The sequence below is a fragment of the Oncorhynchus keta genome, chromosome 26 (assembly GCF_023373465.1).
Source record: "Oncorhynchus keta strain PuntledgeMale-10-30-2019 chromosome 26, Oket_V2, whole genome shotgun sequence".
NCBI classification, from domain to species: domain Eukaryota; kingdom Metazoa; phylum Chordata; class Actinopteri; order Salmoniformes; family Salmonidae; genus Oncorhynchus; species Oncorhynchus keta.
In genome coordinates, this window is record NC_068446.1 from 27,896,214 (window position 1) to 27,919,168 (window position 22,955).

Sequence of the window (22,955 nt, forward strand, 5' to 3'; positions counted from 1 at the left end):
TTGTGGACGTCTCCAATTTTATTTTTTAGGTATTTTCTTTTGATTTTCCCATGATGTCAAGCAAAGAGGCACTGAGTTTGAAGGTAGGCCTTGGAATACATCCACAGGTACACCTCTAATTGACTCAGGCTAATTGACATTTATCAGAAGCTTCTAAAGCCATTACATAATTTTCTGACATTTTCCAAGCTGTTTAAATGCACAGTCAATTTAGTGTATGTAAACTTCTGACCCACTGGAATTGTGAATTATAAGTGAAATAATCTGTAAACAATTGTTGGAAAAATGACTTGTGTCATGCACAAAGTAAATGTCCTAACCGACTTGCCAAAACTATAGTTTGTTAACAATAAATTTGTGGAGTGGTTGAAAAACTAGTTTTAATGACTCCAACCTAAGTGTATGTAAACTTCTGACTTCAACTGTATGTTATGTTTTTAATATTATACAATATTTATGAATCATTTCTGAGGCTCAGTCTGCATGGATCATGCTGTATAATCCTATTATCACATTTAATAGAATGTTTCTGTCGTTCTGCCAGTGAGGGGGATAACATTTCTTAGGGCTGCCACTATATTGAAATGGGGCCCCTATGGGTCTATTGATTTTATACTGTGCTAGAGTCAAGGGCTTACATTTTCTCAGAGCTTCCACTTGTCTCTCCAGAGAACAACTACTGAGCTTGTATGGTTGAACTATAATTCTCCATACATGATCTTGGTCAATTTTGAGAAACAAATGTCATTTATTTTTTAGCACTTTTAGTTTGGACACAGTACTACATAAAACATTTACATGTCAATCTGTCATTTCCTAGAAAAGTAGCCCCTCTCACATATGCCACTGATTTCCTGTTGTAAAAGTAATGTTTTTTGTTGTTGTTGCCACGAATAAATATTATCTTGAGTTCCAAAAAATATCTGCTATATTTTTATTGCCAACAAGTAACCCGGATATTTACATTACAGTAAAGTCCTCAGCAAGATGGCTGCATTACTGCGCGAAATAGTGGCATCCTGGTAAAACGACGCAAACCAGAGTTTACGTTCAGTGTGGTGGTCATACGGTTCCCAGCCACTCCACAGCGTCAGCTCCCGCCCGACTGTCCGCGTGAAGCTCGGCGAATCTAAAGTGGACCGAGCGGAACCGGTTCAGTAAAGTAAGTATCTAGCTACATTAAAAAATACTCGCTATTAGTTTCAACAGGTTATTAGCTGCGTATAATTGACATATTCTGTATCTCTGTCGTAGTCTTCTCTTTTGTGTTGTTGTTTCCTGAGTCGGGCTGTGATTGCCCGGCGCTTTCCTTCCTGTGTCTTGGGTTCGGCTCTCGGACATGTCTGTGTTTACTACATGGGTTAGGGGTGGACTCCAGGAGAAAATAGTGGAAATGGAGTAGTAGCCGTGTTTTGGTTACGGTTAAGCATACCGTTCGATCTCAATGCGTTTACCAAAATGTCATGTTTTTAATCCTCGAGGCGCTGCCCCCCTTTGCCCCGTCGCTTTCTCTTTCTCTCCTCCCTCTCGTTTGTTAGGCCGTTTGTTTCTGGACTAAAAGCAACAAAAAATGAGAGAACACCTGGGCTGGCATAAAGACAGACACGTTTGTGTAGAAACTATTCTACTATGTGTATCTGTGTGTACACACGTAGAGCCGCTACTCTCCCTTTCCCTGCGGGAAACAATGCGCCCAGTGTCTCTGCAGCGCAGCTGGACACAGCTGTGTGTTCAGAATAGCAGCAACTATGCCCCGACAGGCTAGACCTCGGTCGCCCGCTCTGCTGTCACTTGGTTCGTTCTTAATTCACACACATTAACACACATGACTTGAATCGCGATCTTACGGTTCCTCTGAGACTGAAAGTTGACTCAATAGGGTGGATTGGGGGTTATTGTTCATGTCCACTTCTGTCTGTGGCTACATGACAGTGGCTATCATATCTCGTCCTCGAGACAGCGACAGCTCAATATTATCTGGCCACTGATTTGCTTGTATTGGGCAACGTATGATACCTTTCAGTGTTTACGTTACATCAACATCTCCGTAAGAATAGAGTCTTCTGTTTAACATTAACATAACAGTAGTCTGTGCACCTGTTATACTGATTTGCTGGTCAATGGCCAGATTCAATCCCCTGCTGCTAAGTCCACTGCAATAGCTGGATCAATACACATGCATAAATATGGGTGTAATTGCTAAGCCACTATATCTGGCTAGTTGAACTCTTATACATTGGGTAATATACTCCTTGAACTCTGTTGTGGTTGGATGATCAGCCTGCCCTCTTCCCTCCTCCTCTATTCTACATTTCTGTCTGGCTATATCTGTCTGCCTCTCACCCCCTCTCTATCCTCCATAAATGCGATGTGTATTATTTGCAGCTCGCTTATGGCTTTAGATCCGGCTGTGCATTAAGACCGAGCACAGCTCGCTCTGAAGTTAGCGTCTTCCAGGCACCGTGTGAAAGAGGGATCAATCTATTATTAGCCGTCCAGTCCTTGCTCATCTGCCCATCTCTCTGCCTCTCAATCTCTCCATTTGTACTCTCACTCCATGTTCTCACTGTCTCTGGCTCTCAGGTTGTGATTTTGGCCTGTATTTGGCAGAGGGGGAGTGCAACCCTAATTAAGATTGATATGATGCAATGTCAACGTGACATCACTCTGAGGAGGAGGCTGGGTTTCCATAGTTACTGGGAGGCCTGTGTGTGTGTGTGTGATGGTGGGGGGACTGTGTTATTATTGGGGTTGTGTTTGTATCCTGACTGCGTGTGTGTTAGTACCTTTGCACATGCTGAGTGGGGTGGTCTGTCCCTGCACATTGGCATTGCTGAGTGGCATTAGGTGTCAGGTGCAGTGTATGAAGCACAAGGCCAGCACAACCTGATCCCTCTAGGTACTGACTCACAAAGCTCACACATTGCAGGCTGCGTGATTCACATTGCTGTGTGTGTTTCTCTCCCCAAATCTGAGTCAGTATGTACATAGTGGTACATATGGACAGACCAGGGTATGTTACTTTGTTTTGGACAGAGGGACTTGGCACATTGATTGCTGCTGAAGCAGGAGACCAGCAGTGCAGAGAGTGGTGCTAGAGAGGCGTTGCATTGGGTGCCCAGAACAGCAGATGGGTGTTGCTCTGTTGAAGGCCAGATAACCTGGACCACACTCAAAGATATGGATCTCAGAGTACAACCAGATAAGAGAACACAGAACACAGCATTGTACAGTGAGAGGTGGAAAAAGTCTGTACTCGTTTGCAGTGCAAGGCAGTGAAAAGATCTTCTTGCAGAATGAATTATGACCTGGAATTTGCTCGTTTTCACTCATGTTCCAACTCTGTTCCATTATTCAGGGTTTCTACTCTGCAAATTAGTTCCAATACAATACAAACCAACCCTGGTCAGTCACACACAGGAAAGTGCTTCACCAATTATCCTACAGCAGAGACGCAATTAGATCCTGATTTTAAAATATATTTGGTGCAGTGTTAATGATTGCTAATGAATATTCATGGTAATTCTGTATTTGTCCGCTAAGCAGAGAGAGCGAGATGGGGGAACAACAGGCGTGGTTGACCTGAGCTCTGCTGTTTGTTGAGCTGGGAGGGCATGTCTGAGAGGGAGCAGGGAGTAGGTCTAGAGAAGGTGATAACATGGTGAATGAGTAAAGAAAGACACACAGAGATACTACTGTACCAGGACACTGATACAGTCTGACACACAGGCCAGGCCACTGTGATACGGCAATGAATAGGGTCAGGAGTGTTACCCTGACCATGTGACATGAGGAGGGGAAAACCCTGGGTCCCTACTATAAAACTCCTGGCCATAATCCTAAACACTGCCCTGTGTGAACATCTGTAGAATAGTTGAGGCTGAAGCAACTACCAATGCTGTATGGTTTTCTCTGTCATTGTGGTTCTCCTAGTTTTCCCTTTTATGAACCTCTGTCTTAGGAAAATGTCCAAAGTCGTATTTCGTATGGCTCCCTGGGGCTGTGGCTGAACACTAGGTTAAATTAATCTAAACTTTAAAGGGATACTTGGGGATTTTGGCAATGAGGCCCTTTATCTACTTCCCCAGAGCCCGTTGAAATCATGGATACCATTTTTATGTCGCTTGAGTCAATTATGAAGGAAGTTAGAGGTAGTTTTGTGAGCCAATGCTAACTAGAGTTAGCGCAATGACTGGAAGTCTATGGGTATCTGCTAACAATGGTATCCATGAGTTCATCTGATTCTGGGGAAGTAGATAAAGGGCCTCATTGCCAAAATTCCGAAGTATCCATTTAACTCAACATTCGGGTTCAATTACTCTTCTGATAAATTAAAGTAACAGTGGCCCTCTGAGCTCTACTCATTCACACTTCCCTCTCTGACTCTTTCCTTCTTTCTCTCATTCCTTCTCTCTCCCCCTCTGTCTTGCCCTAAGCCACAGAGGAGAGACCGAACAGGAAATCTAGTGAGCCATGCAGACATCTAATTTCCAACTCAGTTGGCTTAATTGGCCTGACAAAAAAACATAGTTCTGTCCTGGTGCCAACGTGTACGTAACAACATGTCTTGAATCTTCTCTCTCGTCTCACTCCCTCCCTGCCTGTCTGTATCTGCCTCACTCTGACTATCTCTATGTCTCAGTGTCTCTCTCTATCTGCCCATCTCATTGTCACATGACAGAGTTCTCCCAAACAGAGGAGCTGTTATTTGTACACCCCCCCAAGCCACTTGTGCCCACTACAACGGAGGGAGAGTGGAAAGAGGTACTCACAGCAGAACACAAGAGAGTGGAGAAATGCACAAGGAACAGTAACACCACACTCAGAACAGGTCTTCCTTGTCGGAGTGAGTGTACAAGGCTCCAAGCGCACGCGTGTGTGTGTGTGTTGGCACGGCTTGCCGGCTTGTCAGGCTGATGTAGTGTTTAAACTGGGACAAGGAAGAGAGAAGAGGTACAGGGGTTGCTGCTGGCTAGTGTAAATATTATGGTGCTTTGGCTGAGTGTCCTGTTATGTCAGAGAGAGACACAATGCAGGGTCTATCAGTCTCAGCCCTTGTCCAATTGCTGGCTCTGTCCCTGTCACTATCATGGCTGACGATGGGTCTCAGAGACCTGGCCTTTGAACCCGACTTCCCTGGAAGGCTCGGCTAGCCCTTCCTCATTCTTCTTTCTCCTTCACTCCCTCCTTCTCTCATTCCCTTTCCAGGATAGGCGGGCCCACAGCCAGTTTTTCAGGCTCTGCGGTGGCTCAGATAGCTTCTGGCACAGCAGTGTGTTTGAGAAGGTTCACACTACTGAGCCTGTGTGTGTCTTAGAACGTAGTGGACACACTACGGAGCTTGTTTACGCATGTGTTTACGCAAGCACACTTGTGCATGTACACATATCCCCTCAGTGTTATCTGAGTTCAACTACTCAGACCTGTGTGTGTGTGTGTGTGTGTGTGTGTGTGTGTGTGTGTGTGTGTGTGTGTGTGTGTGTGTGTGTGTGTGTGTGTGTGTGTGTGTGTGTGTGTGTGTGTGTGTGTGTGTGTGTGTGTGGTAAAATGCTGAAATGTGGCTTGCAGCCTTTTGCTGATCCTTGAGTAAATAAGTATCTATGATGTAAGCAATCTAATAGTATTTTCTTAGTGTACAGTAGCTGTAGACTTTTGGTATAATGTAGGGATAAGCCTAACGGCAGAATATTTAGAGTGGGTTTGCAACTTGCTTGTTTGTTTGTTAGTTAGGCATATCTCTGCCCATGCAACTTGGCATAGATTATACAAGTGTCTGGAACTCTATTGGAGGGATGCAACACCATTCTTCCATGAGAAATATCATCATTTGGTGTATTGTTGATGGAAAACGCTGCCTCAGGCACCACTCCAGTGTTAAGTGTTAAATTGGGTTGAGATCTGGTGACTGAGACACACACCCCTTTAAACCCCCTATGCTCCTTTGAGACCACTCTTTCAAAGTCCCTGAGATCTCTTCCAGCCATGCCAGCCAAAATACTTTTTATACATGACCCTAAGCATGATGGGATGTTCATTGTTTAATTAAGTCAGGAACCACACCTGTGTGGAAACACCTGCTTTCAATATACTTAGTATCCCTCAATTACTCAAGTGTTTCCTTTATTTTGGCAGTTACCTGTATCTGTGTATTGATATCATCGTGTGTGTGAGTGAGTGCTGGATCCGGCTGGTGTCAGGGTCTTAACTGGTAGTGTAAGCTTGTCCCATTGACACACTTCCACATCTGTTCCTAGCTGACAGGCCTGCATTGTACACATGCCATCTGTGCTAACTCAACGCTCTCTGCTTTAACACACAGCCCAAACACCATTAACACTGACCTGGCTAGGATTCTACACAGAAGACCGAGAGATTCCTAACTAGACATCCATTCATGCAACTGGACTTTTCAGAATTATCCTGTATGATTCAGTCAGAAGGAGAGCTAGAAGTTCACTCACTCACTCAAGGATCAGCAACGCTGCAAGCCACTTTTCAGCATTTTACCCCTCACACACACACCGTCTGCACTCTAAGAGATGTGTCCAGACAGACTCCATGGTCTAAGCCATAATTGAGTTGCTCCAGCTCTGACACGAACAGGCAGTCCACAGTGCCTAAGCAGCCTGGGCTGCAGGGGAAGGCCTCACCGTCAGGCCACAGATAACTCTGTCAGACACCGACCCATCCTCTGTAGTCAGGCAGGATCGGGCTGTTCTGGCCTGATCTGTCTGAGCTCCTGCCAATGACATAGCCATGTGTCTGTGTGCATGCTTGCATAGCCAGCCCCCAGAAGAATCCCTTCACACTCGCTGTACCTTTAAGAAAGACCCGTGTAAGCTCACATCAGGAGATTCATGTTATTTGGCCAAGAAAGCTGTGAAAGACACAAATCAAAACTACACACACAAATTTCACAAACCGCTTATACACACATGCAAACAGAACAGACACCACAGTGCACACACGCTCCCACTCAAAATTCAGTCTACACACAGACACACACTCCTCTCTGCACACCTGTTGCTTTGTGCAGTGGAAAGCCAGCTCATAGGGAGGCTGGCTCTGAAGTGGACACTGACCTCCTGTCAACTTCAAACGAGGGGAGGAAAATAGAGGAGGGAGGAGGAGTGTCGGCAGCCTGTTGATGCTCTGGAACATTTCTCTCTACTCATCTATTCTCTGCCCTCTCATTGTTCGCTCTCTATTTTACTCTACCTCTCCTTCAACCTGTTTCTCTCTATTTCTTCCTCTCTCTGTCTCAGCGACAAGGCTCAGGGCCTCTATTGTTGGACTGCCAGTGGCTTGATCTGAGGTGCGGTGGTGTCTGATGCTGCCTTGTTCTGAGGTGTGGGTGGTGTCTGATGCTGCCTTGTTCTGAGGTGTTGGTGGTGTCTGAACTGCCTTGTTCTGAGGTGTGGGTAGTGTCTGATGCTGCCTTGTTCTGAGGTGTGGGTGGTGTCTGATGCTGCCTTGTTCTGAGGTGTGGGTGGTGTCTGATACTGCCTTGTTCTGAGGTGTGGGTGGTGTCTGATACTGCCTTGTTCTGAGGTGTGGGTAGTGTCTGATGCTGCCTTGTTCTGAGGTGTGGGTGGTGTCTGATGCTGCCTTGTTCTGAGGTGTGGGTGGTGTCTGATGCTGTCTTGTTCTGAGGTGTGGGTGGTGTCTGATGCTGCCTTGTTCTGAGGTGTGGGTAGTGTCTGATGATGCCTTGTTCTGAGGTGTGGGTAATGTGTCTGATACTGCCTTGTTCAGAGGTGTGGGTAATGTGTCTGATACTGCCTTGTTCTGAGGTGTGGGTGGTGTCTGATACTGCCTTGTTCTGAGGTGTGGGTAGTGTCTGATGATGCCTTGTTCAGAGGTGTGGGTGGTGTCTGATACTGCCTTGTTCTGAGGTGTGGGTGGTGTCTGATACTGCCTTGTTCTGAGGTGTGGGTAGTGTCTGATGCTGCCTTGTTCTGAGGTGTGGGTGGTGTCTGATGCTGCCTTGTTCTGAGGTGTGGGTGGTGTCTGATGCTGTCTTGTTCTGAGGTGTGGGTGGTGTCTGATGCTGCCTTGTTCTGAGGTGTGGGTAGTGTCTGATGATGCCTTGTTCTGAGGTGTGGGTAATGTGTCTGATACTGCCTTGTTCAGAGGTGTGGGTGGTGTCTGATACTGCCTTGTTCTGAGGTGTGGGTGGTGTCTGATACTGCCTTGTTCTGAGGTGTGGGTAGTGTCTGATGATGCCTTGTTCAGAGGTGTGGGTGGTGTCTGATACTGCCTTGTTCTGAGGTGTGGGTGGTGTCTGATACTGCCTTGTTCTGAAGTGTGGGTGGTGTCTGAACTGCCTTGTTCTGAGGTGTGGGTAGTGTCTGATGCTGCCTTGTTCTGAGGTGTGGGTGGTGTCTGATACTGCCTTGTTCTGAGGTGTGGGTGGTGTCTGAACTGCCTTGTTCTGAGGTGTGGGTGGTGTCTGATGATGCCTTGTTCTGAGGTGTGGGTAATGTGTCTGATACTGCCTTGTTCTGAGGTGTGGGTGGTGTCTGATGATGCCTTGTTCTGAGGTGTGGGTAATGTGTCTGATACTGCCTTGTTCTGAGGTGTGGGTGGTGTCTGATACTGCCTTGATCTGAGGTGTGGGTGGTGTTCTGATGCTCCCTTGTTCTGAGGTGTGGGTGGTGTTCTGATGCTCCCTTGTTCTGAGGTGTGGGTGGTGTCTGATACTGCCTTGATCTGAGGTGTGGGTGGTGTTCTGATGCTCCCTTGTTCTGAGGTGTGGGTGGTGTTCTGATGCTCCCTTGTTCTGAGGTGTGGGTAGTGTCTGATGCTGCCTTGCTGTGTCTGTTATAATCTATTGCGTGTGTAACACTGACAGTCTGCCTGTGACAGTGTTTTCCTTTGTGCCTGTGACAACAATACTGTGTGTGACTGACAGTCTGTGCTTGTGACAGTGTATTGCCTGTGACACTGTGTGCGTGACTGACACTCCTGCTCCACGGTGACAGGCTCAGAGGCTGCGATATTGTTGGTTTGTCCCAGTCGTCACTAAAATACAATGCATGTGTTAACTATATTGGTTATCGCTCAATAGCTGCTATGGACTTTAACCATATCTCTCTCTTGCCTCACCCCCCTCTCCCTCTCTTTTTATCTCCAGGTGAGAGTGCCATGAGGAGAGGAGCCAGAGAGTGAGGCGATGGGCTGCACCTCGGCTAAGCAGGTGTCGGCCGTGCCCAGTGATGAGGAAGGCCGGGGCAAGGCCTACAGCAACGGAGACCTCTTCTCCGGTCAGTACACACTATACACACTCCTATATTCTCCCTCTATTCTAACCCTGGCTACTTTCAACTGTAAAACATCCTTCCCACCTGAAGGCTATTATTTGGAAATGTAGTGACATGCTATAGGATATCCTTCCTGTCTACTCCACACACACTGGCCCGCTGGCTATGTTACCTGTTATACCTCTCCTCTAGTCTATAATTAGCTATACATTTTATTAACCAATGCCATGTTTCCAAACCGGGCTGCAGAGATTTTAGGGAATATTTGTATCATGTTTCCCCAATCTATTCCTCCTACCCTGTGTGAATACTACTTAGTGCAGTAGCCTCTAGGATAGCTGAGTGGTTTTGGTGTCCTCTTAGTACTTAATGTTTTAGAGCTTGGACATAGAGAGAGGGTTGAAAAAGTGTATCTAGTTAACAGCATCAATTATAGCTGCCTGCTGGACAGGCTGGGAGAGAGAGAGGATGAGGGATTAGCGACAGATTTAAGAATTAGGAGCAGCACGCTGGAATAACCACACAGGAAATGGCAGATGACGAGCCACAGGAGGCCTCGTTCTGTTCTCCCTCTGCTGCCTCTCACTCTTCCTCCCTCAGTCTCTCTTTTTCTTTATCCCTCTCTCACCGGCTGTCAGACCCATGAGTCTGGCCTTATTTGTGCCCCTCCCACTCTCTCTCTCGCTCTCTCTGTCTCGCCTTCTGACCTTCTCTGACCCCTCCCTCCCTCCCTCCCTGGTGTGGGAGAGGGAATGTCCCTTGAGAGAGGAGGATGACGTGGGTTAAAGATTCAAGTTTTCCCCCTCCTTTTTTCATCTCCTCCCCCCTTTCCCTTCCGGGGCCTCACTTTCTTGCCTTTCTTTCTCTGTATTAGACCATCTCTCCTTCCTTTCCACATCCTTCCCAGCCACTTCACCATCTCTCCTTCCTTTCCACATCCTTCCCAGCCACTTCGCCATCTCTCCTTCCTTTCCACATCCTTCCCAGCCACTTCGCCATCTCTCCTTCCTTTCCACATCCTTCCCAGCCACTTCGCCATCTCTCCTTCCTTTCCACATCCTTCCCAGCCACTTCGCCATCTCTCCTTCCTTTCCACATCCTTCCCAGCCACTTCGCCATCTCTCCTTCCTTTCCACATCCTTCCCAGCCACTTCGCCATCTCTCCTTCCTTTCCACATCCTTCCCAGCCACTTCACCATCTCTCCTTCCTTTCCACATCCTTCCCAGCCACTTCACCATCTCTCCTTCCTTTCCACATCCTTCCCAGCCACTTCACCATCTCTCCTTCCTTTCCACATCCTTCCCAGCCACTTCACCATCTCTCCTTCCTTTCCACATCCTTCCCAGCCACTTCACCATCTCTCCTTCCTTTCCACATCCTTCCCAGCCACTTCACCATCTCTCCTTCCTTTCCACATCCTTCCCAGCCACTTCGCCATCTCTCCTTCCTTTTCACATCCTTCCCAGCCACTTCGCCATCTCTCCTTCCTTTCCACATCCTTCCCAGCCACTTCGCCATCTCTCCTTCCTTTCCACATCCTTCCCAGCCACTTCACCATCTCTCCTTCCTTTCCACATCCTTCCCAGCCACTTCACCATCTCTCCTTCCTTTCCACATCCTTCCCAGCCACTTCACCATCTCTCCTTCCTTTCCACATCCTTCCCAGCCACTTCGCCATCTCTCCTTCCTTTCCACATCCTTCCCAGCCACTTCACCATCTCTCCTTCCTTTTCACATCCTTCCCAGCCACTTCACCATCTCTCCTTCCTTTTCACATCCTTCCCAGCCACTTCGCCACCTCTCCTTCCTTTCCACATCCTTCCCAGCCACTTCGCCATCTCTCCTTCCTTTCCACATCCTTCCCAGCCACTTCGCCACCTCTCCTTCCTTTCCTCATCCTTCCCAGCCACTTCGCCATCTCTCCTTCCTTTCCACATCCTTCCCAGCCACTTCGCCATCTCTCCTTCCTTTCCACATCCTTCCCAGCCACTTCGCCATCTCTCCTTCCTTTTCACATCCTTCCCAGCCACTTCGCCACCTCTCCTTCCTTTCCACATCCTTCCCAGCCACTTCGCCATCTCTCCTTCCTTTCCACATCCTTCCCAGCCACTTCGCCATCTCTCATTCCTTTCCACATCCTTCCCAGCCACTTCGCCATCTCTCATTCCTTTCCACATCCTTCCCAGCCACTTCGCCATCTCTCATTCCTTTCCACATCCTTCCCAGCCACTTCACCATCTCTCCTTCCTTTCCACATCCTTCCCAGCAACTTCGCCATCTCTCTCCCTTTCACTCCCCTTTTTCCCCTCCCTCTCATCACAGCATTTGGTCACGGCCTTGTGTCCCCCCCTCTCATCACAGCATTTGGTCACGGCCTTGTGTGTCCCCCCATCACTCTTCCTCAGTGTGTTATGTGAATGGTTGGTGACAGCTCATCTGCTAGACTGCAGCCTGCCTCCCACTAGAAGATGGTGGTAGACATTAAATGGGTCTGTGCTCTCTCTGCAGCACTAGTGAGCAGGGCATGGAGGGTGCTGGATAGATGATTCTATCAACTGTCTGTTTGATGTTGATGGTCACAGAGAGGGAGGAAGAGAACTGTTGACCTGGATACTGTCTGTGGATTACAACCGACCGCCCAGCCACAGCACGTTGATTCTCTCCGCCGCTCGTTTCTTTTTCTCTCCCACGTCCTTCTGCTCGTCATCCCTTCTTCCCAGTTCAGCTCATTAGGCTCCTATTGATAGAACAGGAGGCTTAGTGTGTCTGGTAAAATGAGCAACACTCATATCAATCACAGTGATCTGATCCAACAGATTGTGTGCCAGTCAAAATGTGTCATTGTTTGAGTGCCTGGTGTGTGTGTGTGTCGCAGTTAGGAGTGTTGAGGTGACGGCAGTCTCCTGCTTAGGCTCCTTTGCTCCTTTGCTCCCTCGCACAATAACAGGAAAGGCTGAGCTCCCTTACCCAAACACCAGGGGAGAAGACAGAAAATAGCAACACTTTCTGATTGCAGCCTGTTTGAAGTTGGTTTATAATCAGAGTAGTAGCGTGTGTGTCTGCTACAACGGAGTGTGTTACCTTGTTTGTTGTAGCATGTCAGTTGTTGTCTTGTTGCAGTTTTGCGATTTGATTTGTAGTTGGCCAGACTGTTGTGAGTGGGTGTATTGCTTGTATTGTAGTGTAAATATAGTCGCTACTTCCAACGGAAGTATGAGGCCTCACTACACTGTATTACAGAACTTATCTAACTGATTGTAGATCTTTAGACTTGAGCTGTAATGTAATATGAGACTAATCTTTCCTGCTATGAAATTAAATGAAGCTTCTTTACTTTCTAAACTGCTACGAAAATAGTGGCATAGTCCTAGTGAGTCGGTGGACTAGGCCGGGCAGTAATAATGACTTCTGGTCTGACATCAGTATATTGTTATTTCACCAACACAGGCAGGGCGGGGCAGTGGCAATGTAAATGTCATATCTGCTGAGGCCTTTGGAGAGAGTCAGGGCTGGAAGGGAGCCAGGCAGGAGGCTCTGACTGACAGACTGCAGGAAGGGGAGAATGACACAGACTGCCCTGGCCACTCCACTCAGCCTGACCGTGCATGTAGTGCACTCAAATGGACACACACTCATGCTCAAATTGACTCAGACACACACACACACACACACACACTACTTTCAACTGACAGAGAGCGAGGATTTTCACAGAGATATCCTGAAGGTCGACACAGGGTCCCGGATCCTAATGATAAAGATGTCCAAATCAGAGATTCCTTTTTCCTGTCTCTAAAATGTCCTTTGCCCCAAAATCATCATGATGAAGCAAGCAGCCATGTCGCCACAGTGGAAATTAGTATCTCTTTTTCACCCCATCATCTGTCAGTCAGTGCCAATGGAGACACACACTCACTGATGCACATCCTCTCCAATATGGCCTAATGTATCCTGGTCCCAGATCTGTATGTGCTTCTGCCAACTGACTGTCATTATTATTGTCATGCCATACAAGCACATACCTGTACAGATCTGGGACCAGGCTATGACAGATCGATCCATTGTATAGATCCTTTTTTGTATCCATGAAATATTGTCATTTTTCTTTTTCCTTTTATAGGCTCATCTTCAGTGTGTTTACGTGCCTTTGATGTCTGCTCAGTGTTAGTCGTTTTTCTCCTCCGTTACCTGTCTCTGTTACTAAGCCACAGTGACTGATGGTTGGCTTAATTCTGTGTGTGTGTGTGTGTGTGTGTGTGTGTGTGTGTGTGTGTGTGTGTGTGTGTGTGTGTGTGTGTGTGTGTGTGTGTGTGTGTGTGTGTGTGTGTGTGTGTGTGTGTGTGTGTGTGTGTGTCGGCATGTGCAGACAGGCTGCTTTGCTCTGACATGTTTGCATTCCCCAGGCAGGCAGCAGTAGAGAACATCCCTCTCGCTCTATCTCTCCTCCCCATCTCTGTGCCAGGCCTGGCAAACTATCACAGATTACAAAGGGAAACCCAGCCGCGATCTGCCCAGTGACGCGAGCCTACCAGAAGGCTAAATGCCTTCTATGCTCGCCTCGAGGCAAGCAACACTGAACCATACATGAGAGCACCAGCTGTTCCGGACGACTGTGTGATCACGCTCTCCGTAACCGATGTGAGTAAGACCTTTAAACAGGTTAACATTGTGGTAGGCCTGATCACCGACAACGATGAGACGGCCTATTGGGAGGAGGTCAGAGACCTGGCAGTTGTGATGCCAGGACAACAGCCTCACCCTCAATGTTAGCAAGACAAAGGAGCTGGTTGTGGAGTACAGGAAACGGAGGGCTGAGCACGCCCCCATTGGCGGTGCTGAAGTGGAGTGGGTCGAGTGCTTCAAGTTCCTCGGTGTTCACATCAATAAGGATTTATTATGGTCAAAATACACGAACACAGTCGTGAAGAAGGCACGACAACAACTCTTCACCCTCAGGAGGCTAAAAAGATTTGCTTTGGGATCTCAGATCCTCGAAAGTTTCAACAGCTGCTCTATTGAGAGCATCCTGACTGGCTGCATCACCGCTTGGTATGGCAACTGCTTGGCATGCGACTGCAAGGTGCTACAGAAGGTAGGGCGTACGACCCAGTACATCAATGGGGCCGAGCTCTCTGCCATCCAGGACCTCTATACCAGGCGGTGTCAGAAAGGCCCTAACAATTGTCAGACTCCAGCCACCCAGGTCATAGACTGTTCTCTCTGCTACCGCACGGCAAGTGGTACCGATGCACCAACTCTGGAACCAACAGGACCCTGATAAGCTTCTACCCCCAAGACTACTAAATAGTTAGTCCGGTTAGTCCATTGACCCTTTTTGCACTAACTTTTTTTGGGTGCAAAAAAGGAGGAAGAGAGTGAGTACGGCAGTGAGAGGAAGAGAGTGAGTACGGCAGTGAGAGGAAGAGAGTGAGTACGACAGTGAGAGGAAGAGAGTGAGTACGACAGTGAGAGGAAGAGGAGTAGAACAGTGTACTGGCTGCAGATGATACATTTCAGATAGACTGACTGCACATGGTAGGTGCCTTTCCTCCCTCCTACTGTCTCACTATCAGTCTGATATGAGTATTTGAGAGAAAGGGTGAAATACACCGAATGGAGCAGATAAGACAGTGTGCGTTTTATTAGCGGTGTGTGTAAGTGTTGGTGGGTGAGTGCTGCTTTGTCAGAAAAACCTAGGCAGCTACTCAGAAAATAAAGATACCTGTTATGTCCACTGTTGGGTGGGGTTCTCTCTCTGTGTGTCTTTTCAGTGCCACTGATATGCAGGAGTAGTTATTTATTTGTCTAACTGTACTGTTTTTCTCTCTCCGTACAGACGAGTACAAGATGAAAGGAGTGGAGGAGGTGAAGTACATGCGTGGAGAGGAGGACCGGGTGAATGCACGTAACCAGGAGAACCTGGTGAGAGAGGAGACGTGCGCGCGTACAGTGGGGCAAAAACGTATTTAGTCAGCCACCAATTGTGCAAGTTCTCCCACTTAAAAAGATGAGAGAGGCCTGTAATTTTCATCATAGGTACACTTCAACTATGACAGACAAAATGAGAAAAAAAATCCAGAAAATCACATTGTAGGATTTTTTTAATGAATTTATTTGCAAATTATGGTGGAAAATAAGTATTTGGTCACCTACAAACAAGCAAGATTTCTGGCTCCCACAGACAAGAGGCTCCTCTGTCCTCCACTCATTACCTGTATTAATGGCACCTGTTTGAACTTGTTGTCAGTATAAAAGACACCTGTCCACAACCTTAAACAGTCACACTCCAAACTCCACTAGGGCCAAGACCAAAGAGCTGTCAAAGGACACCAGAAACAAAATTGTAGACCTGCACCAGGCTGGGAAGACTGAATCTGCAATAGGTAAGCAGCTTGGTTTGAAGAAAATCAACTGTGGGAGCAATTATTAGGAAATGGAAGACATACAAGACCACTGATAATCTCCCTCAATCTGGGGCTCCACGCAAGATCTCACCCCGTGGGGTCAAAATGATCACAAGAACGGCGAGCAAAAATCCCAGAACCACACGGGGGGACCTAGATAATGACCTGCAGAGAGCTGGGACCAAAGTAACAAAGCCTACCATCAGTAACACACTACGCTGCCAGGGACTCAAATCCTGCAGTGCCAGACGTGTCCCCCTGCTTAAGCCAGTGCATGTCCAGGCCCGTCTGAAGTTTGCTAGAGAGCATTTGGATGATCCAGAAGAAGATTGGGAGAATGTCATATGGTCAGATGAAACCAAAATATAACTTTTTGGTAAAGACTTAACTCGTCGTGTTTGGAGGACAAAGAATGCTGAGTTGCATCCAAAGAACACCATACCTTCTGTGAAGCATGGGGGTGGAAACATCATACTTTGGGGCTGTTTTTCTGCAAATGGACCAGGACGACTGATCCGTGTAAAGGAAAGAATGAATGGGGCCATGTATCGTGAGATTTTGAGTGAAAACCTCCTTCCATCAGCAAGGGCATTGAAGATGAAACGTGGCTGGGTCTTTCAGCATGACAATGATCCCAAACACACCGCCCGGGCAACGAAGGAGTGGCTTCGTAAGAAGCGTTTCAAGGTCCTGGAGTGGCCTAGCCAGTCTCCAGATCTCAATCCCATAGAAAATCTTTGGAGGGAGTTGAAAGTCCATGTTGCCCAGCAACAGCCCCAAAACATCACTGTTCGAGAGGAGATCTGCATGGAGGAATGGGCCAAAATACCAGCAACAGTGTGTGGAAACCTTGTGAAGACTTATAGAAAACGTTTGACTTCTGTCATTGCCAACAAAGGGTATAAACTTTTGTTATTGACAAAATACTTATTTTCCACCATAATTTGCAAATTCATTCATTAAAAATCCTACAATGTGATTTTCTGGATTTTGTTTCACATTTTGTCTGTCATAGTTGAAGTGTACCTATGATGAAAATTACAGGCCTCTCTCATCTTTTTAAGTGGGAGAACTTGCACAATTGGTGGCTGACTAAATCATTTTTTGCCCCACTGTACGTCTCTCAGACTGTCCATCAACATGCAACAAACAGTTCTCCTTGACAGTATATCAACACATACAAACAGACAGCTCAATGCACACCTCCACATAACCCCCCCCCCACACACACACACACACACACACACACACAGATGCACACGCTACACAAATGCAAACACACACACACAGCCGTGGTGCCTCCCGAGCAGGTAGAGACAGCATGTTGGCGTGTATGGAATGTAGGAGTTTCATAAGGTTGTTTTGACCCCTTCCTTCATGGTCCAATATCTATGATTTAGTCTTTCCTACAAATGCTGTAAAATAACCAGAAAAGTGCACACCCATTTGGATGAGGTAACAATTGAAGGAAAAGAAAGGAATCAAAACTCCAAAGAGAAATGAAAGTCCTACCCTACTGTTGATTGTCATTGCATTCTCTTTATTCCACCATTGTTGTGACTGTGCTGCCGTCGTCATAGTGGCATTCATTTCCTCATATGCCACAGTTGGCTTAAAACATGCAGCAGAACAAAAACCTCATTTTCAGACGTGACCTTTAAAACATTTTGACAGATTAACAAAAAGTACTCACAGGGAACCGTTTCTCACAGACGCACATTTAATCCTGCAGAGTCAAAGTGCGCACACACACGCACACATTTATGTGTGATGCTACATATCCATGAAATGCCTGTAGTTAGCATGCGTGTCTTGTTCCTCCAGAGCACAGCCAGCACCTCTAATGATCCAGCCCAGTGAGGTCTTTCCCCTGGTCAGGCCCCCTGGCCTTACCAGTCTCCTAGCTTCCCTGCCAGCATGTACAGGGCCTAACTCTACATGACTCAGTCACAGGCAGCGTCTCTCTTCCCAGCTCCAAGGCACCTGCAGCAGGGGTAGGCAGCCTCTCTATCCCCAGCCTTAGGGCCACAGCTGGGCCAGGCTATTCATCCTTAGGAACCACGCTGGCAGGGGGCAGGTAGCTATTCTCTCCCCAGCCTCTAACCTACTACATGGGTTCCCGAGGCTCTCTCTGTGTAGTCTCAGGGGGGGTAGGAAATGTGAGCTGATTGTGTATGTGTGTGTGTTTTTAGGAGAAAAGCTCTGTACAGTACAGGGGCAAACAGCCGAAAGAAGGCTCTGGAGCCAACGCCAACAGGACAAAGTGAGTCATAATGTGTGTGTGGCAGATTGTGTGTGTAATAACGCTGTATGCGTGCTAGAGGTCGACCGATTATGATTTTTCAACGCCGATACCGATTATTGGGGGGCCAAAAAGGCCGCTACCGATTTTAATTGGCCATTTTAAAAATATATATATTTATTTATTTGTAATAATGACAATTACAACAATACTGAATGAACACTTATTTTAACTTAATATAATACATCGATAAAATCAATTTAGCCTCAAGGAAATAATGAAACATGTTCAATTTGGTTTAAATAATGCAAAAACAAAGTGTTGGAGAAGAAAGTTAAAGTGCAATATGTGCTATGTAAGAAAGCTAACGTTTCAGTTCCTTGCGCAGAACATGAGAACATATGAAAGCTGGTGGTTCCTTTTTAACATGAGTCTTCAATATTCTCAGGTAAGAAGTTTTAGGTTGTAGTTATTATAGGACTATTTCCCTCTATACCATTTGTATTTCATTAACCTTTGACTATTGGAGGTTCTTATAGGCACTTTAATATTGCCAGTGTAACAGTATAGCTTCCGTCCCTCTCCTCGCTCCTCCCTGGGCTCGAACCAGCAACACAACGACAACAGCCACCATCGAAGCAGCGTTACCCATGCAGAGCAAGGGGAACAACTACTAGAAGGCTCAGAGCGAGTGACTTTTGAAACTCTATTAGCGCGCGCTAACTAGCTAGCCATTTCACTTCGGTTACACCAGCCTCATCTCGGGAGTTGATAGGCTTGAAGTCATAAACAGCACAATGCTTGACGCACAACGAAGAGCTGCTGGCAAAACGCACAAAAGTGCTGTTTGAATTAATGTTTACGCTCCTGCTTCTGCCTACCACCGCTCAGTCAGATACTTAGATACTTGTATGCTTGTTTATTTTTTATTTTATTTCACCTTTATTTAACCAGGTAAGCTAGTTGAGAACAAGTTCTCATTTGCAACTGCGACCTGGCCAAGATAAAGCATAGCAGTTCGACACATACAACAACAGAGTTTCACATGGAATGAATAAAACAGTCAATAATACAGTAGAAAAAAATAAAAAACAAAGTATAGAAAAGTGAGTGCAAATAAGGTCAAATAAGGGAGTTAAGGCAATAAATAGTCCATGGTGGCGAAGTAATTACAATATGGCATGGTGATCTGTGAGCTTCTCTGACAGCTGATTCTTAAAGCTAGTGAGGGAGATGGGAATCTTCAGCTTCAGTGATTTTTGCTGTTCGTTCCAGTCAGTGGCAGCAGAGAACTGGAAGGAAAGGCGACCAAAGGAGGAATTGACTTACTGACTAACAAAAATACTGATTTCCGATTGTTGTGTGAACTTCAAATCTTCCCTAATAATCGGCCATTCCGATTAATCGGGCCAGACCTCTAATGCGTGCACACGTTATCACCTAGTCATCGTGTTACTTAACAATCACTGCACTGCAGTGGTTTTATACAGCATGTATAAATGCTATCAGACAGTGTGATTTATTATCATTGTAGTGTCGCTGGTAGCTGAGTGGTTAGTGTCTCTTGTTTCCAGATGTGTAATGGGGCTCTATTTCCTGTTTGGTGACATTGTGTGTGGACATATTGGGTGCTGTATCAGTATTTAGTTTGTCTTTGGATTATAGACTCCTGGGTGAACTCTCTATAAAATGATTATTCAAATTCCTCCACAAGCACAAAGGCTCTCGCCGAAGCAGGGGTTTAGAAATGTGTGTGTTTGTGTCTCCTGTGTGGGGAGGTGTTATGGAAAATTCTTGTGGTGTGTTTGTTGCCTCCTGTTTCCTCCCCCTCTAACTTCCTTTTTCTTTTTCTTTCTCTCGCTCTTTCTCATTCTCACTCTCGCTCGTTCTCACTCTCTCCCTTTCCTTCACAGCATCCACACGTCAGAGAGCCAGCAGGAGTTCTTCAGGATGCTGGATGAGAAGATTGAGAAGGTGGGGGGAAGGGGAGGGACTGAGCAGCAGGGCCTGAACATTTAAAGAGACAGTTTCCTGTGGGATTGGGGGCTGCTATAGGCAGGATCTGATTAGCAGGAAATATTCAACTTGAGCTACATCCAGATTGGGCCTTTAAAAGACACTACATTATTCCTATCCACTTCACCCCTGTCTTATCTTTCGTCTCCATCTCTCCTACAGTGATGCTATCTGTCCTCCCTCTATCATCTCTCTTCTCTTGGTCTCATCTCTCATCTGTGGTGTGTCCACAGGGACAGGACTACTGTCCGGAGGAGGAAGAGGCGGAGGATGGGACATAGCACACAGGCCCCCGACTCAACCCCCTACAGAGAGCCTCCCAGAGTGTGTATGGGTGCATGTGAGAGAATCTGTGTGTGTTTGTGTGTGTATGTTTGACTGCCTTGTGATTCTGTATGTGTTGGTGTGAGCTTGTATTTTGTGTGTGAGAGAGAGAGAATGCTATCCTCAAAGACTGTTGCCTCCCTCTTGGCCCTCGTCACATTGGGTCCCTTAGTGGATTGCTGGAGGGAGAGACGGAATGTGGACTCACTACAGCCAGGCCAGTGTTCCTGCTCCCCTGCAGGACTATGGAGAGATACTACCCCACCCCTCTACCCCAACTACCACCCCAGTGAACTGTACAGTGGTCCCTGGTCCAATTCTGTGTATACCACCACCTCATGACTCGTCGTCGGCATCACAGTCTCGGGAGACCATAGATTTCTGGTGCCTGGGTGTTAGGTCATAGTGCAGTGTCTGCTGTGGCTGTGGAGTCCAATCCGTCTGGGAGACACCCTCCTGGTTTCCACCCTCCATGGCTCTGGCTTTTGTTCTTCGCCTGCGAGGTGCAGAGATGTGGATGGAGATAGAGGGGGGCACTTCCATAACCCCCACCAGCCCTCGTCACAGAACTGAGGCTCGCTGCTAGAGTGAGCCGAGTAGGAGGGAGGGAGGGAGTGGGAGGGAAAAGAGAGAACCCCTGATATTTTAATAAGAGAAAGAAGAGTGAGTGGGTTCTTTTGGAGCTCTGAACTTCTGCCCTTTGAAGGACCTTTTTCTTTTTTAAATTCTGTTCATCCAGTTAAGTTTTTTAAAATTTAATTAGAATTTTCATGTTTTTTATTTTATATGCCTTCTATCATAATGCGTCACCTCCTGCAGGCTACAGCTCTATAGGCCAGAGCTCCTGGGTCTCTACACAACCTGTCCTCTTAAATATACCCTCAACACTACTACACTAGACCCTGGCTTTGTGAGACGAAACGCATACTGTACACACATCTCCATACACTCAACCTCATATTCATAGATGCACTCATATATTCACACACACACACACACAAGTACAGACCAAAGCAGCTGGACACAAACACATGCCATTGTATTCCTGCCATTTTGTTAGCCCAGTGTTATGTAAGTGTTTTAGGCTGTGGTAGGCTGTGGTGTTGATGGGTTTGGGTGAATGTAGGAACCAGCAGCCGTGTGTTGTTTGGTTCCTGCTGCTGGACTTATTCATGTGCACCTGCAGTGTTCATTACTCTTTCCTCCGCATTGGTCGCTCAGTCGCCGCTTCTCTTCAACTCAGTAGTATTGAAGCTTACTGGCAGAGTGGAGTCACCCTCTGTTGACACACACACACACACACACACACACACACACACACACACACACACACACACACACACAGCCTTTCATGGACTGAAAAGTGGGTTGAAAGGAAAAGAGGTATGGTTGCCTGGGAGACACAGCCCTGATCATGCTTATGTCATCATCATTAATGGATCCTTTTTCATTTGATTTTTCAATACTTTTTTGTTTTTCTATTAAAATTAGAAACACAGGAGTTGTTCATCTTCTGTGTGTCTCTCTCTGTGTGACTCAGAGGTGGTGTGTTGTTAAGTTTCAGTAAGGAAAGTCCTGTCATGCTTACATCACCGTTGGATTGAAAAGATGATTTTCCTCTGGTCCCAAAGCCATGTTGCAGTTTCTACAAACGGTGACTGACCACTTCAGGTCAAGACTGATGCTTTGCGCAGTCTGGTGGTAGAATATCAGAACTGCACTTGAGGCGTCATGAATTAAACAGCCTGTTCCGTGTGAGACAGATGGACATAGTGGATATATGTTAAAGGACATACAGGAGAAAGTTTCACATTATGAAATGCATTCTCACAACTATTGAAAGCTAATATGTTAAACATCTGAGATCTCTTGTTTGCCTTGAGTCATTGGTGTGGTCACAGGGATAGATGTGGACTTCTATTTAGAAACCAGTACATAGTAGTCAGGTTTATAGTGTTGGTTTATAGTGCTACTGTACCTCACAAGGGGCTGGAGCGGAACACACACACACACACACACACACACAGAGTCTCTCTGTCTCACAGGGACACATGAGGTTATAATCAGCAGCTACTGTACAGCAGCACAGGGAGAGAGGAAAAAGTCCCAGTGGGCCTACTTCTCACAGCTAGCCAATCTCTCCCACTGAGAGGGAGAGAGAGAGAGAGATGGATGTTGCCTGTTAACCTCAGACAGGAATATGGGCAAGACAATGTTCTTTCCACTATGATGTAAGGGCCCAATAAAACCCTCCCTCCCCTTGTGAGTGTGCACTCATTAGGGTACAGCATGTTCTAGCAGTCTAGCTCAGAGAGGTTTAAGGCCCGCTTTGCAGTGTGTAGCACACCTCACACATACACACACACACAGTTCCTGGAGGTTTATCACCTGGAACTGTGTGTATGACCAATGTGTGTGGACGTGGGACTACTGGTTCTGTGTGTGTGTGTCACAGTGGAAGTGAGTGATAGAGCAGTGCCTGGAGAGGGGAGGTGACCAGTGATGATTGACAGGCTCTAGCTCTGCCCTTATTGGCTGGTCTCTTTCTGGGAGAGACTAACTCTTTGCCAGCATGATTTCACTAAGCTATTAATGTTCACTCAATCCAGCAGCTTCTAGCTTTCTGCCTCTCTCCATCTCTCTCCTATTAGCCAGCTAATACACCCGCCAGGCAGCTCTTAGTACCTGGTTTTAGCTTCACTGCAGTA

General features: G+C 46.7%; 1 protein-coding gene and 1 long non-coding RNA gene across 4 annotated transcripts; one reads left to right on the plus strand and one right to left on the minus strand.

Moving 5' to 3' along the window:
* The first annotated feature begins 994 nt into the window (after positions 1-994).
* On the plus strand, positions 995-21,782 carry LOC118359198 (uncharacterized protein C1orf21 homolog). The gene is made up of 6 exons (XM_035737556.2): positions 995-1,162; positions 9,137-9,266; positions 15,098-15,183; positions 17,858-17,928; positions 19,821-19,881; positions 20,157-21,782. The coding sequence occupies exons 2-6, from the start codon at positions 9,176-9,178 to the stop codon at positions 20,202-20,204; spliced, it is 357 nt and encodes a 118-aa protein (XP_035593449.1). The 5' UTR covers positions 995-1,162; positions 9,137-9,175; the 3' UTR covers positions 20,205-21,782.
* On the minus strand, positions 9,716-11,835 carry LOC127912030 (uncharacterized). Of its 3 annotated transcripts, none has more exons than XR_008080183.1 (3): positions 11,303-11,835; positions 11,063-11,222; positions 9,716-10,982 (listed from the first exon to the last, which is right to left on the minus strand). It is a non-coding gene; the product is annotated as an uncharacterized LOC127912030 (long non-coding RNA). The 3 variants fall into 3 exon arrangements; XR_008080182.1 differs by having other exon boundaries at positions 9,716-11,022; XR_008080181.1 differs by having other exon boundaries at positions 9,716-10,942; positions 11,063-11,262.
* Positions 21,783-22,955: the final 1,173 nt, after the last annotated feature.

Excerpts from the sequence above, each read along its gene's own strand:
- LOC118359198 (XM_035737556.2), top strand. The coding sequence starts at position 9,176 with ATGGGCTGCACCTCGGCTAAGCAGGTGTCGGCCGTGCCCAGTGATGAG. Across the intron at positions 15,184-17,857 it reads CACGTAACCAGGAGAACCTG|GAGAAAAGCTCTGTACAGTA; the intron begins GTGAGAGAGGAG and ends GTGTGTTTTTAG. Across the intron at positions 17,929-19,820 it reads GCCAACGCCAACAGGACAAA|CATCCACACGTCAGAGAGCC; the intron begins GTGAGTCATAAT and ends TTTCCTTCACAG.